At 41.2% G+C, this 14,020-nt stretch overlaps 1 protein-coding gene across 1 annotated transcript in view; it reads right to left on the reverse strand.

Annotated features, from left to right (window-relative positions):
• Positions 1–14,020, reverse strand: part of SMCHD1 (structural maintenance of chromosomes flexible hinge domain containing 1) — a 130,921-nt gene that overhangs the window by 65,634 nt on the left and 51,267 nt on the right. Inside the window, exons 11-17 of the mRNA XM_019546670.1 lie at positions 12,177–12,303; positions 11,909–12,092; positions 11,195–11,392; positions 7,818–7,931; positions 6,330–6,436; positions 5,932–6,014; positions 5,663–5,776 (exon numbers count right to left, since the gene is read on the reverse strand). Of these exons, the coding sequence (XP_019402215.1) occupies positions 5,663–5,776; positions 5,932–6,014; positions 6,330–6,436; positions 7,818–7,931; positions 11,195–11,392; positions 11,909–12,092; positions 12,177–12,303 (927 nt within the window). The remainder of the gene's footprint in view (positions 1–5,662; positions 5,777–5,931; positions 6,015–6,329; positions 6,437–7,817; positions 7,932–11,194; positions 11,393–11,908; positions 12,093–12,176; positions 12,304–14,020) is intronic.

Below are 14,020 nucleotides of genomic sequence, written 5' to 3' on the forward strand. Positions count from 1 at the left end.
CATGACCAGTGGGGCCCCCAAGGTTCTGTCCTTTGGCCTATACACTTTAACATGTTCATTAATGATGTGGACACTGGTATCAGAAGAGGACTGGCCAAGTTCACCTATGACACTAAGCTTTGGGGTAAAGTGTCCACACCCAAGGACAGGATGATGATCCAGGTTGACCTTGACTGGCTCAGAAAGTGGGGGGACGAAAACCTGATGGCATTCAACACTGAAAAATGCAAGGTACTCCACCTCGGGAAGAAAAACCTGCAGCATGCTTACAGGCTCGGTAGTGCTACGCTTGCTAGCACCACGGCCAAAAGGGACTTGGGGGTCATGATTAACCACAAGATGAATATGAGCCACCAATGTGATGTCACAGCTGGTAAAGAGAGCAAAACTCTGGCTTGCATCCACAGATGCTTCTCAAGCAACTCCCAGGTGAGGGCCTTGGTGAGGCCACAGCTGGAGTACTGCATTCAATTCTGGGCTCCACAATTTAAAAGAATGTGAAGAAGCTTAAGGGAGTCCAGAGGAGAGCCACATGCATGATCAGAGGGCAAGAGAACAGGCCTTATGATGAGGTGCTGAGAGCCATGGGAGTCTTCAGCCTGGAGAAGTGCAGGCTCGGGGGGACATGGTGGCTGCCTATAAGTATATAAGGGGTGTACATCAGGATCTGGGGGAACACCTGTTCACCAGAGCACCCCAAGGGATGACAAGATCAAATGATCACAAACTCCTCTGAGACCGTCTCAGGCTGGAGTTCCAAGGCCCAGAACAGACTGCCACCAGAGGTGGTGTAAGCACCTACTCTGGACTCCTTTAAGAGACATTTGGACATATATCTTGCTGGGATCCTCTGACCCCAGCTGACTTCCTACCCCTGGGGTAGGGGGCTGGACTCAATCTTCCAAGGTCCCTTCCAGCCCTAACGTCTATGAAATCTATTAAATTACCTGTTATGAACAGAAAAGTGTGCAGCAAAATGGAAATCTCCTTACCTGTAATTATATTTAGGAGTCATCACCATATAAAGATGCTAACTCCTTATTCTGAAGGTAGTGGAACTCCCTAAATGCAAAGACTCTTGGCCTTATAGAACATCAACAAGTACTGAGTATACATTAGGCCCCAACAGAAATTATATTTAATTCTCTGAAGATGACATATTACAAAAAGAATATGTAAAAAGTAACTTAATTTCTGCTGCACAGCTAAGCACCAGAAGTTAGTAAGCACCAAGTTTTCTATGTAACCTCAGGTTGGCTGCCTTGTGATTATGCAAATGATACAGATTTTAATTACATGATCACATATTGGTTTTCCCATAGCACTCCTGCTTCATTCAGTGCAGAGGATGGACAGTATGACTACCTAAATATTATTTAAATCATTCTCTGAAGATATATTATTATTTTCTTCTTTTTTTTTTTTTATGGCACATACTGCTATAGTACGCAAGGGCATTACAATGATAAATTAAACTGTCCAAGCATCAAGATGGTGATAAGAGAGTAATCACCTCCATTCCATATATACGGGTTCCAAGTGTAACAGAGATTAAAGTAAAAAAATTTCCAGTAATTCAGGGTGCCCAATCTAACAGATGTTATATAAATATAAAGCAGGGGTCAGCAACATTTTTGGGTGCCAAAAACATGTGCAAGCTTGACTTGTAAGATGTTGGTGTGCTAGAAGTGGACGGCAGGGGGAGCCATGAAGGGCCTGATCCTTGTTGTGGCAGCACAGCCCTGGCCCCTTCCCCGAGGTGCAAGTACCAAGCGAAATGCCTTAGCATTCCACACTGGCATGTGTACTAGAGTTGCCTACTTCTGAAGAAGAAAGGAGTTGCCTACCTCATCTTTAAGAAAGGAAAGGAGGATTCAGGGAACTACAGACTAGTCACAGCCTCAGCTCTGTCCCTGGAAAGTTTGTGGAGCAGGTCAACAAGAAATCCATTTTTAACTACTTGGAGAAGGTGATTGGGAATAGTCAGCATGGATTCACCAAGGGCAAATCATGCCTGATCAACTTGACTGCCTTCTATGATAAGATAACTGGTTTTGTGAATGTGGGGAAAGCAGTGGATGTGATGTACCTTGACTTTAACAAGGCTTTTGATACAGTCTCTCACAGCATGCTTGCAAGCAAGTTGTGGAAGTATGGATTGGATGAATGGACTATAAGGTGGATAGAAAGCTGGCTGGACTGACAGGATCAATGAGTCTAGCTGGCACCCAGTATCAAGTGGCATGCCCAAGCAGTTGGTCCTGGGGCCAGTTTTGTTCAATATCTTCATTAATGTTCTGGAAGATAGCACAGAGTGCACCCTCAGCAAGTTCATGGATGACACCAAGCTGGAGCAAGTGAGGGGAGGAGTAGTATATATGCTGGAGGATAGAGCAAGAATTCAGAGCTTAGGCAACTTGGAAGATAGGGCCAAAAGGAATCTCATGAGGTTCAACAAGGACAAGTACAAATTCCTGCATTTAGGACTGAAGAATCCCATGCACCAGTATAGGCTTGGACCAAATGGCTAAGCAGCAGCTCTTCAGAAAAAGATCTGGGGGTAAAGGGTCTGCAGGTACTCAACCACCTGGGCAACAGTGATCATTGCCTGCTGGAATTTACTACCCAGCGCAGGGTGATGAAAGTAAGCAGTAAGGCAAAGGTCCTTGACTTCAGGAGGGCCGACTTCAATGAGCTAAAGATTAGTAGGAGAGCTATTGAGGTCTCGGAGCTCCAATGAAAGGAGAGTCCAAGACGGGTGGTTGTTCCTCAAGGAGACAATCCTCTGAGCTCAAAGTCAGTCCCAATGCATACCAAGGGGGGCAGGAGTGCTAAAGAGCCCCCATGGCTCAGCAAAGGCATCCAAGAATGTTTGAGGGCAAAAAAGGAAGCGTACAAGCAGTGGAAGCAAGGGGCAAATCACCAAGGAGGATTACACCTCCGTTGCTTGTGACTGCAGGGAAGCTGTTAGGACGGCCAAGGGAGAGATGGAGCTAGGGCTAGCGACCAGAATTAGGGATAACAAAAAGTCCTTTTTCATATACATAGGGAGTAAGAAGGCAGCACCAGGTAATGCGGGACCCCTACAGGACAGGCTTGGCAATCTGATGATTGCAGCAAAAGGAAAAGCTGACTTCTTTAATGAACTCTTTGCCTTCATATTTCTGAGCAGAGACTGGGACAACTCCCCAACTAGGATTATGGACAGATCCAGGGGAGGCACACCATGTCTAAGATCAGGGATGACCTAGTTAGGGAACTTTAGGAGGGGCTGGATGTGTTTAAAATCAGCAGGTCCAGATGCTCTACACCCAAGGGCGCTGAGGGAATTGGCAGGGGTCGTAGCAGGGCCCATGGCAAGGCTTTATAAGTGCTCATGGGGCTCTGGCCAGGTACCAAAGGACTGGAAAAGGGCCAATGTGGTCCCCATTTACAAGAAGGGTAGAAAGAAGGACCCTGGCAATTACAGGCCAGTCAGTCTTATCTTGGTCCTTGGGAAGACCTTTGAGAAAATTATCAAGGAACACACCTGCAAGGTCCCAGGAGGGGAGGTAATGTTCAGGGGCAACCAACATGGATTCACTGAGGGCAGATCCTGCTTAACTAACCTGGTTTCCTTCTATGATCAGAACACAAAGTCCCTGGACAAGGGTATTGAGGTGGATGTCATCTTTCTGGTCTTTAAGAAGGCCTTTGACACAATTTCTCACCACATTCCCTTAAAAAAAAACACTAGGTGACTGCAGCATTAATGCCTACACAGTCAGATGGATGGCAAATTGGCTTAGATGGTTGCACCCAGAGAGTGGTTAGCTACATTTTACAAATGTAACAATTTCTAAAGTACAAAAACTTGTAGTAAGGTTTCAACCTGGAGGGATGTAGGCAGTGGAGTCCCTGGGGCTTGGTCCTGGGGCCTGTACTGTTCAACAAATTTACCAGCAATCTGGATGCGAGTATGGAAAGCATACTGTCCAAATTCGCTGATGATACCAAGATGTGGGGCGAGGTGGGCATGCTGGAGGGGAGCTAGATCTAGACAGATTAGAGGCGGGTGGATGAGAATAGGATGGAATTCAATGCAAACAAGTGCAAGGTGCTGCATCTAGGGAGAAGGAACCAGCAATACACCTATAGGCTGGGAAGCACCTTTCTGCCATTGTTCTGACAAGAAAGAGATCTTGGAGTCACTGTTGACTCCAGGATGAATGAGCCACCAATGCAACAAAGCAGTCGATAAGACTAACTGCACCTTGTTGTACTTCTACAGATGCATCATAAGCAGGTCCAGGGACATGATCCTTCCCCTCTACACAGTGTTGGTCAGGCTGTAGTTGGAGTACTGCCTCCAGGTCTGGGCACCGCATTTTAAGAGGGATGCAGCTAGCTTTGAGAGGGTCCAGAGGAGGACCACCCGCATGGTCAAGGGACAGTAGGTCAGGCACTACAAAGAGAGGCTGAAGGGCCTGAATCTATTCAGCCTCCACAAGAGAAGGCTGAGAGGGGACCTGGTGGCCGTTTACAAACTCACCAGGAGGGACCAGCAGAAATTGGGTGAGGCTCTGTTCCCTCAGGCACCACTGGGGTGGGTTACTAGGAATAACGGCTACAAATTGTTAGAGAGAAGGTTCAGGCTGGACATCAGGAGGCATTACTTTATGGTTAGGGTTCCCAGGCTCTGAAATGGACTCCCACGGGAGGCGGTGCTCTCTCCTACCTTGGGGGTCTTCAAGAGGAGGCTGGATAGATATTTGGCTGGGGTGTTATAACCCCAGCACTTGTTTCTGTTCGGGGCAGGGGGTTGGACCTGATGACCTGTTTAGATCCCTTCTGACCCTAAGCACTATGAAACTAAGCTGGATATGAGTCAACAGTGTGTCCTTATTTCCAAGAAGGCTAACAGCACACTGGACTGCATTTATAGGAGCGTTGCCAACATAGCAAAGAAAGTAATTCTTCCTTTCTATTCTGCACTGGTGAGGCCACATCTGGAGTACTGCATCCAGGTCTGGTCCCTGCACTATAGAAGGATGTGAACAAGTTGGAGAGTCCAGCGGAGGGCAACAAAAATGGTGAGGGTTCTGAGGAGAGGCTCAGGGAACTGGGCTTATCTAGTCTGCAGAAGAAAAAACCGCACAGGGGATTTAATAGCAGCCTTTAAATTACCTGAAGGGTGGTTCCAAAGAGGATGGAGCTAGACTCAGTGGTGACAGATGACAGAACAAAGAGCAATGGTCTCAAATTTGAAGCAAGTGAAGTTTAGGTTAGATAGCAGGAAAACACTCTCTCACTATGAAGTGGTGAAGCATTGGAATATGTTAGCTAGAGGAGGTGGTAGAAGCTTCATCTTTGGAGGTTTTTAAGGTATGGCTTGAAAAAGCCCTGGCTGGAATAATGTAGCTAGGGACCCCTCCAACCCTAATTTTTTATGATTCTATGGTATAAACAGCTTCTAAAGATATTAGAGTGGAAGGACATTAATCATTTGGCATAGTGGTTGCTGTCATTTCCTTCTGTATACATTCCCAATTTTGGAGAACTACGAGTTCTGACAAAATTTAGTATTTGATCTTAAATTTATCAGGAAGTATCAAATTCTAAAACATATTAGATACGTTTTACTGAAACAAGGAAAAATAATATTTTACTCTTATGTACTTACTGTGTAAAATAACTTTAAGTTCAACAAGCAGTTTCTTTGACCCGCCATGGCTTGTACCGGGAAGTTTTTGCATTGCCTCTCCTTTCTTATTCAGGATTTCAATTCTTAATGCTCCTATTTACAAGATGAAGACAGAGAAGAGACTGACTTTAGAAACTGTCTGGCTTGGGAACTGTTTGTTCCCAAGACTTTCTATTAAAATATATGGCAATGTGTAAAAAATGAATTAAAAATTAAATAAAGATAGTGGCTGGAAAGAAAAATCATACCTATTGGAGTACCAGCAAGCTTTGTCTCATTTGGTAACAAAGCATCTCCTTCAGGCCATGTTACTGACAATCGATCAGGAAGCCTAAAAACCCCAAAAAACCCCACCCTCTGATGATTAGTTTTTCTGTTAAAAAAATGGCACAATTTATTTTTAGTAGAATACAGGCAAAGTTTATACATAACCTATTATTAGAAAAAAAGTTTTTGAAAACTATTCCCTCCTTTAAGATTATGTGAAGTTCAGAATTTTTGTTTCTACTGAACAACTGATAGTCAGGACTTGAAATAGGAAGTAAAACTCTGAGATGCAGTTTACAAATGTAACAATTTCTGAAGTACAAAAACTTGTAGTAAGGTTTTAACAAGTAAAAGCTCTTCATTATTTTTTAGATATTACCTTGCCATTTCATCTTCTATGTATTTTTTAACCGATTTGTCAGAAACTGTTCGGTCAAGTTTGGAGATTGGAATAATTCTTTTCTCACCATATAACGCTTGAGGTTCCTAAATAAATTCAAAATCCAGTTATCAGTAGAAATGTTGCTTTTACATCAAAGACTAATTAGATAGAACTTTAATACAAGATGCTGAATAGGTCTGTGTGTTGACTGCATAAGTTATATTATGCTAAAAACTCGAGCACTGTGCTATTATGCAGCTACTTCCGACTATTCAGCAGTTCAATAATTATGAAATATACGTGTTGTATTGCTACTGCCCTTATAGTTACCACAATTCAGTGTCAGAATTTCATCATATTAAACATGTACTATTTAATTAGGAGTACTAACATGTCTGCAATAGTTCCATCCTGAGCTAAACAACAACACACTGTCACTTTATTCAGTCCGGGATATAACAAATTAGCTCTGTAGGATCTATGCACTGATGTCCCCTACCTGTAGAAAGGGAAAGGTTTTGTATTTGCTACACATATCATCATCCTGATTGCCAACCTCTTGGAGAAAAAACAGCTAGGTAGCCAAATATTTGAAAGCTGACCTGTTAATACAATATAATTGCTTTGGTGGCAACTCAATGATTTTGGGAGTTCTGTTCCATTTAAATCAAGTAGTACAGTGGAGACTCCACAAAGAGAACTTCATAGGTTTCCAAGGTTTTGCACACAGGCACACAAAGTGAATACTTCTTATAGCCTTCAACTTATAACCTTCAACTTCTCTGTTTTTAAAGTAAAAAGTAGACCTTATTTCTTTGTGTTCAAAATACATTGCAATTTTCCTCCAGAAAAAGTGATATACCAGCACCTTTCAAACTCCCTTACACTTAAACTATAAAGCACAGTGGAGAGATTAATTGAAAATATTTTACATGTACCTAATCATGCAAAGCTAATGTTGAAAATTTAAATGTACAAAATCCAAAAAATGTGTTAATGAGCTTAAGCATAATATTGCAATACAGTACAAATATAAATGAACTAGATCAGGGTGGCCAACCTATGGTATGAATGCCACAAAATGGCATGGGGAGTCTCTGCATGCGGCACATCGCAGATTGGGAGGGAACAGGCGGCACCATGGCAGACAGAGCAGGTAGTAGAAAGCAGAGCATCAAATCAGGCAAAGAGCACAGGCCAGGATGGAGAAAGCAGTCACAGGGAGGGGAACAGAAAGCTGGGCAGCAATCCATGTAAAGAAGGGGGCTGGGATGGCAGGGTGCAGGGATAGTTTTTGCTACACCTGCCAAAGGGGATGGCCCCCATTGAACTAGGTCTTATTATAAGTGGACCTGCTTAATCTAGTATGAGAAAAGAATACATTTTTAGCACTAAAATTCTTTTTAAAAAATTTAATACTAGGATCTAAATGCAAAATGTAGTATGTTTCAGAATTATTAGCATCTGCTGTTATGGTTGACTTACTAGAGATATTTCAACTTCCCCTCCAGTAGCATACACATCACCATCATGATCTCCATACAGAAAAAATTTAATGATACTTCCATAGAATATTGGGAGAGTTTTAATTGTTTTCACCTAAAAGAGAAGACAGTTGAGTAATTAGAAGCAGCTTTGATTGAATGACTTGACAAATATGGTTTGACCATAAAAAAAAATTACATATTGAAAACAGATGCATTAACATTAACCATTACTCTCATTATATGAACACTAAAAAAACCTTTATAAATACAGACACTCATTATTTTGTGCAAGTGCATGACTCAAAGTTTACATAGTTTGGTCTCCGGTAGAGAAAGTTTCTCAATGCTAGAAGCTGCAGTGAGAGAGGAGCAGAGGGTAGGTATGCCTTGTTCATCTTTCCACTTTACATCCGCTCTCTGCCACATCGCACAGAATACTGGGTTAATACAGACCTATGGTCTGACTCAGTAAATGGCAGTTCTTAAATGCTTAGGTAACTGGGGAATGCCTCACAACTTCTGTGAAGACAAACCACAGATTTAGTCTGCCTATATTAAGTCTGTAACCAGGTTCAATTATAAAGCCTAAATTATCCATCTTATAAAACTCTGGGTAGAAGAAACTGCTTGACCTAAAAACTGCCTATTTTAATCTAAAGGTTAAAGGGACACTTCCTCTAAAATACAAAAAATGAATAATTTTTAATCATATGGAAATTAAAAGAAACAAACCTGATTTGAAACTGACACATTTGTGCCATGTTAGTTGTTACTACCCACCTCAATTTTTTTTAACAAAGTTAATTCCTTCCCCAGAGAAAATAATTGAAGAAAACAGATAGTGATAAATAGGTGAAGAGATTGTTCTTGCCTATAGAATCATAAGAAAACAGGACTATAGGGGTCTCCAGAGATCACTTAGTCAAACCCCTGCCTGTGGCAAAATTATCCCTGTCCAAGTGATCTGTAACAGTAAGAACTTTGCTAAAAGGAAGAGTTTTGCACACTGTACTAATAGCAAAAGTTTTGCATGCTGATTTCATAGGAAGCCGGTGAAGCGGCACATAGCCTCCTGCTCTGCGAGTGTGACTGAGCCATGAACCTAGATAGTGGAATGTTGTGATACAGTGGAATGTGGTAAGCACCAGGTGCGTTGGATCACGACTCATCCCATTTTCCTAGGTGAGATAACGTTGTTTACTTCAGACTATGCAAGATGTATATTCTTGGATTGCTATGGGTTCCTCCACTCTGGCAAGAGTTCTGACTTGCGCAGAGCCCCGGCACAGGCTATCGCATCCCTGGGATCGGAACACTTGGGGGCCAGGGGAACCATGCGGGGTGGTGGCTGCTGCTTAAGGCCGAGGTGAGATGACCGTCCTCTCCGCTCTGTTCTATCGCCTGCCTCTGCAAGTATCCTTAAATAAAGCTTTGCAAGGGTGAAAACAACCGTAAGTACGTCCTTTGCTCAAGCGTGGGGAATCTGCTGGACCCAGGAGTTCAGTCTAAGACATCATCCCATACAAATCCATGGCTAACCTATTACTAAGACCTTGTTGCAATGACAAGGTATAGCTGCCTAACCTGCCATACATGAAGCAGGAGGCAATGGAGGTCAGCGTCCTGCTGCTGCAAGAGTTGATAAAATATGCACTAGCAAGTCCCTATAGCCATAAGCCTCTGGTAGTTTAGTCCCAGCAGCAGCACACCCCAGTCAAAATCCTCTGCCTGGGCTGCAGCCAACACCAAATGCTTCTGAGGAAAAAACAGAGGTCTGACTTGTAGCAACAAGCAACAGCAAAAGAAAAAAATTCTTTCTTGGTCTCATCAGTTTTTCCTGATAGCCAATTTAAACTTACATTCCTGCAACTTCAGTCCATTGGTCCATACCTTGCTTTCTGCATCAAGAGAAAAGGTGGACCCCTTCTTCTTTATGGAAGCCCTTCAGATATTTGAAGACTGCTATCATGTCCCCCTTAGGTCACCTTTTCCACCAGTTGAACGTGCCTATTTCCTTCAACTTCTCCTTGTATGCTTGCCTTCCAAGCCCTTTACCGTTTTTGTTAGCCACCTCTGGACCCTAACTTCTACATGTCCATTTTAAAATGTGAAGCCTCAAACTGCACATGAGGCCTAATCAGTACTGAACAAAGAGACACTATTGCCTCTCATGTCTTGCTTCTAATAATTTATTGCATTACACCACAAAATTGATATTTTCACAACAAAAGATTCCTTCATTGGCTAAATTTTCTGAACCTGTACCTTACAGAAAAAGTCTAGTAACTAAAAAAAACCCAACCCTTTAAAATATTACAATCCAAAATAAGCTGACTTTGCAACCTTAACGGTGTTATTTTCAGGTGATAAGGTAATGAACATAGTTGGCAGCCAGGATGGAGGAGAGAGAATCACCTTAGAGCAGCAAAAATACAATTTAGAGATTACTTGAGAAGCTATATATTTTCTAGGACTGGATGAGTGTCATTCTTGGGGAAGAAGAAAAAACCATCAAGGAACTGGCTGAGATAAAAAGAATAGCCAATGGCTTTACAATTGAGAGGCTGAGTGAGATTTTTAGATGGATTAGAAAAGAGTTAGTACAGCACTCATCTTTAAGAAAGGAATGGAGGAAGATCTGGGCATTAGAAGCTGGTCAGATTATGGAGCAAGCAGGTCAAAGACACCAGTTCTAAGCACCTAGAGGAGAGCAAGATCATCAAGAACAGCCAACGTGGATTTTTCAAAAAACAACCTGATGTCCACAAAGCCTATCACCTTGTCATAAGAGGACAGGGAGAAAGTAGTGGATATGAGAGTCTGATTTCAGAAAGATGTTCTATATTCTCTCTAATGACATTTTTATCAGTGAGCTAAGGTATTACATTTGAGACAACAGCCCAGCACTTAGAGTGAAACAAGTATACACACAACTAGACTGCAAAAAACTAGTATTGCAAAACAGGCTCTGGGGGATGTAGGGGGTCTGCTGGATAAATAAGTCAACACTGTGTTCTTGTCGCAAAAAAGGCCAACAGTAGACTGGGTTGTATGAACAGAAGCGTTATTTGCAAGTCATGGAAAGTGATTCTTCCATTCTATTCAGCACTGGTAAGGCCTCACCTGGAGACTGTGCCCTGCTTGGGTGCTGAACTTTAAGACAGATTTGGACAAAAGGGTCCAGGAGACAGCAACAAAAATGATTAGGCATCTAGGAAACATGATTTTGAGGAAAGGTCGGAAGAACTGGGATCATTTAGTCTGAAGAAGAGAAGCCCAAGGCGAGATTTGACAAGTCTAACAAAAAATACAGTACTTACTCTATGTACAGTATATATTCTACAACATGCATCTATTAACAAGCAATTAACTTACCAACTGCCCAGATTTGTACGTTTTCCCATCCCACTCTATTGAAGCATAGGTAGCCCAAGGGCTCTGCATTCTTTTCGATGGCAAATCAGTACGAGCACACGATCCTTTAAAAAGTACGAATTTTATCTGTTTGTCGTATTTTTCATGACAGTCTTTGAGCCACAAAGCAAATTCTCTGTCTATTTTCATTCGTTGCTCCTGTGAAGGGTTTTAGTAGATGCGACATCAATTTCACAGAATAAACAGAAACTTCAGGTTTATAGTTGAGCACAGAAATATGGATGTCAAGTTAAATTTAAAATGGTGAAAAATATGGCATTATGGGTAAATTATGTTTTATGCCAGTGAATATATAAAACATCTTTACTTAAGTAATGAGTTAATTTCAACACTGTCCTAATGCAAATAGGAAGCTACCTACAAGAAGTTTCTTTTAGTTTATACCTGATCACATAAATATAATAAAGCATAAGTAAAGCAAGAGATAAGTCACCCTCTACCACTTTAAAAGCAACAAAAAAGTTAAGGTTCTTGCTTTGATTATTTCTTAAGCAAAAGTAATTTTAAAAGCCCTGTGCAAGCTTCTCTAGTGAACTATCATAGCACACAGCACCAAACTGATGTGGACAGTTAACTACTAAGTGAGCTATCGCTTCCTCAGTAACACTTACTGAATCATGGCAAATAAAAATAACAAAAGATTAAAATGATCACCTGTCCATTGAGGATTCTTGTGAAAAGAGTGTTCTTATCTTTTAGTTTTAACTCCAGGTCCATAAAAGTTAGCTTGTTTGTGCTGACTTGAAACTTATCATTGGTAAATAATGCACCAGAAATTCTGTTGTAGCATTCAACTGGTGAAAGTCCTCTCTTTTTCGGAGGTGCACACCAGTCAAAACTTAAATAGAAAGAGAAAAATTGATAAATTCTTCCATTTCAAAATCAGCAAACAGGTAAAACTATGGAAGTGGGAAATGCTTACTCTTCTACAGTTGTGTACGGAATTAACCTTCCGTTCCAAAAACATTCAAATATAGGCCTTTTCCCTCTGGCCCCTTTTTCTACCACAAAGCAGTCATCATCAACATCGTCATCATCATCCTTTAATCCTTGATTAAAAAGAACACAGAAGAGTTACCATGAAACAAAACTCCAAAACAATACAGGAGAACATTATCAGGAACAGATATACATGCAGTAAGATTCATTTAACTTGTTAAACTATACGTATTAGCCCTGTACACTGGTCTCAAGCAAAATATATTTATGAGCAGTATACACACACTACACAGAAGAACTTTCATTTTAAACACCATGAAGAAGCACTACACAAAAGTTTAGGATAGATAGTGAAGGACACTGAATCAGCCTAAAATTGTATGGTGACTTAAGCTGACATAAATGTAACCATCAGAATTAGAATGTGGCCACTAATTTTAAGACATTAGATTTAATACACTAATCTCTTAAAAATTGTAGTGAGCTCCTTAAATGTGTAAATACAGACTAATGAATCAAACACTTTTTATGCAGATCACTGATGACATCTGGAAGCCTCCCAGCCAAGTATTTACACAGCCTGGCCCTACTTAGTTTATAGTATCTGACAGAATCACACCATGTTATAAATTTGAATTTATTTTAAAAAGTATTCAAGCCTAAAATAATTTTAACAATACTTTTTAAATTCACTTTTTTTACCAAAGTAGTTTTAAAATAAATTTCACTCACAGAATGAGATCCTGAATATTAAGTTACAACCTAGAGAAAATTACTAGAGCAGAAATGTAAGTGCATGGAAATAATTCATAGCTTTGTAAAGTTTTAGGGCAGAAGAGATTATTAGATCCTTTAGCCTGCCCTCCTTAGTATAACAGGCTATTACACTTCACACAGATATCCCCAGAGCAAACTTAAGTTCCCTAAAGTCTTAGTGCCAAGGATACTAAACTGTTGTGTAGCACAAGCAAACAACAGGAGAGAAAGAAGCAAATGTCACCAATGTTAGAGATTAAATACCTCATTTAATGTGAATGTGAATATATCACATTCATCTTATCCCTCTAAAATTAGTGATTAAAAATTGGAGTGTGTACCTTAAAGGAGGAAACCGATTCTGAACAATTTGATTAAGAGGAAAAATCTTTTTTCTCTTCATTTTGCCTCCCCAATACAAGGTGCATGCCCTAATTGTAGGTGCATGGTATGTGAATAAATATGATATGTCCGAATGGCTCTACATTCATAGATCACAGCAAAACTGATACAGTTCTAATAGATATGTATTTTATGTATTTTACAGCTGCATTGCTCTTTTGATGTTCCAAAATCTCATAAAAAATTGTCAATATGTTTTTGCACAGAAGATGACCAAATGTTTTTGAAAGTGACTTATGAAAGTCACCCACAGTGGGGGAGGGGAAAGGGACAGTGCTGATTTTTACAATTTAAGTCTGCTGCTAGTTTTTACAACCTTCTTGTGGAAATGGGCATAGTTTCTCTTTGATTTCTTCATTGCTCATCACTTCAAATGCTAGAATATTTCCCTATTAAGAAGTTTCAAGATCATGCTGAGAAAGTCAAAGCCTAGAACTTTGTTGTGAACAGCATCACATTATGACCGCTCACGTCGCTTCTTAGCCAGAGTGCAGGACCTCCATCTAAACCCAGGAGGTGCACAGCCCCACCAGGGGAGACGCCTTGTTGGACCTGGTGCTGGCCACGGGTGACGACCTGGTGAGGGGGCTGCGGGTGATGGGCCACCTGGGAGACAGTGATCATCGCTTGCTGGAATTCACCATCCAGCGTAAGGTGGCAAAGGGCTGC

Source organism: Crocodylus porosus, unplaced genomic scaffold (assembly GCF_001723895.1).
Source record: "Crocodylus porosus isolate Cpor-Errol unplaced genomic scaffold, CroPor_comp1, whole genome shotgun sequence".
Lineage (NCBI taxonomy): Eukaryota > Metazoa > Chordata > Crocodylia > Crocodylidae > Crocodylus > Crocodylus porosus.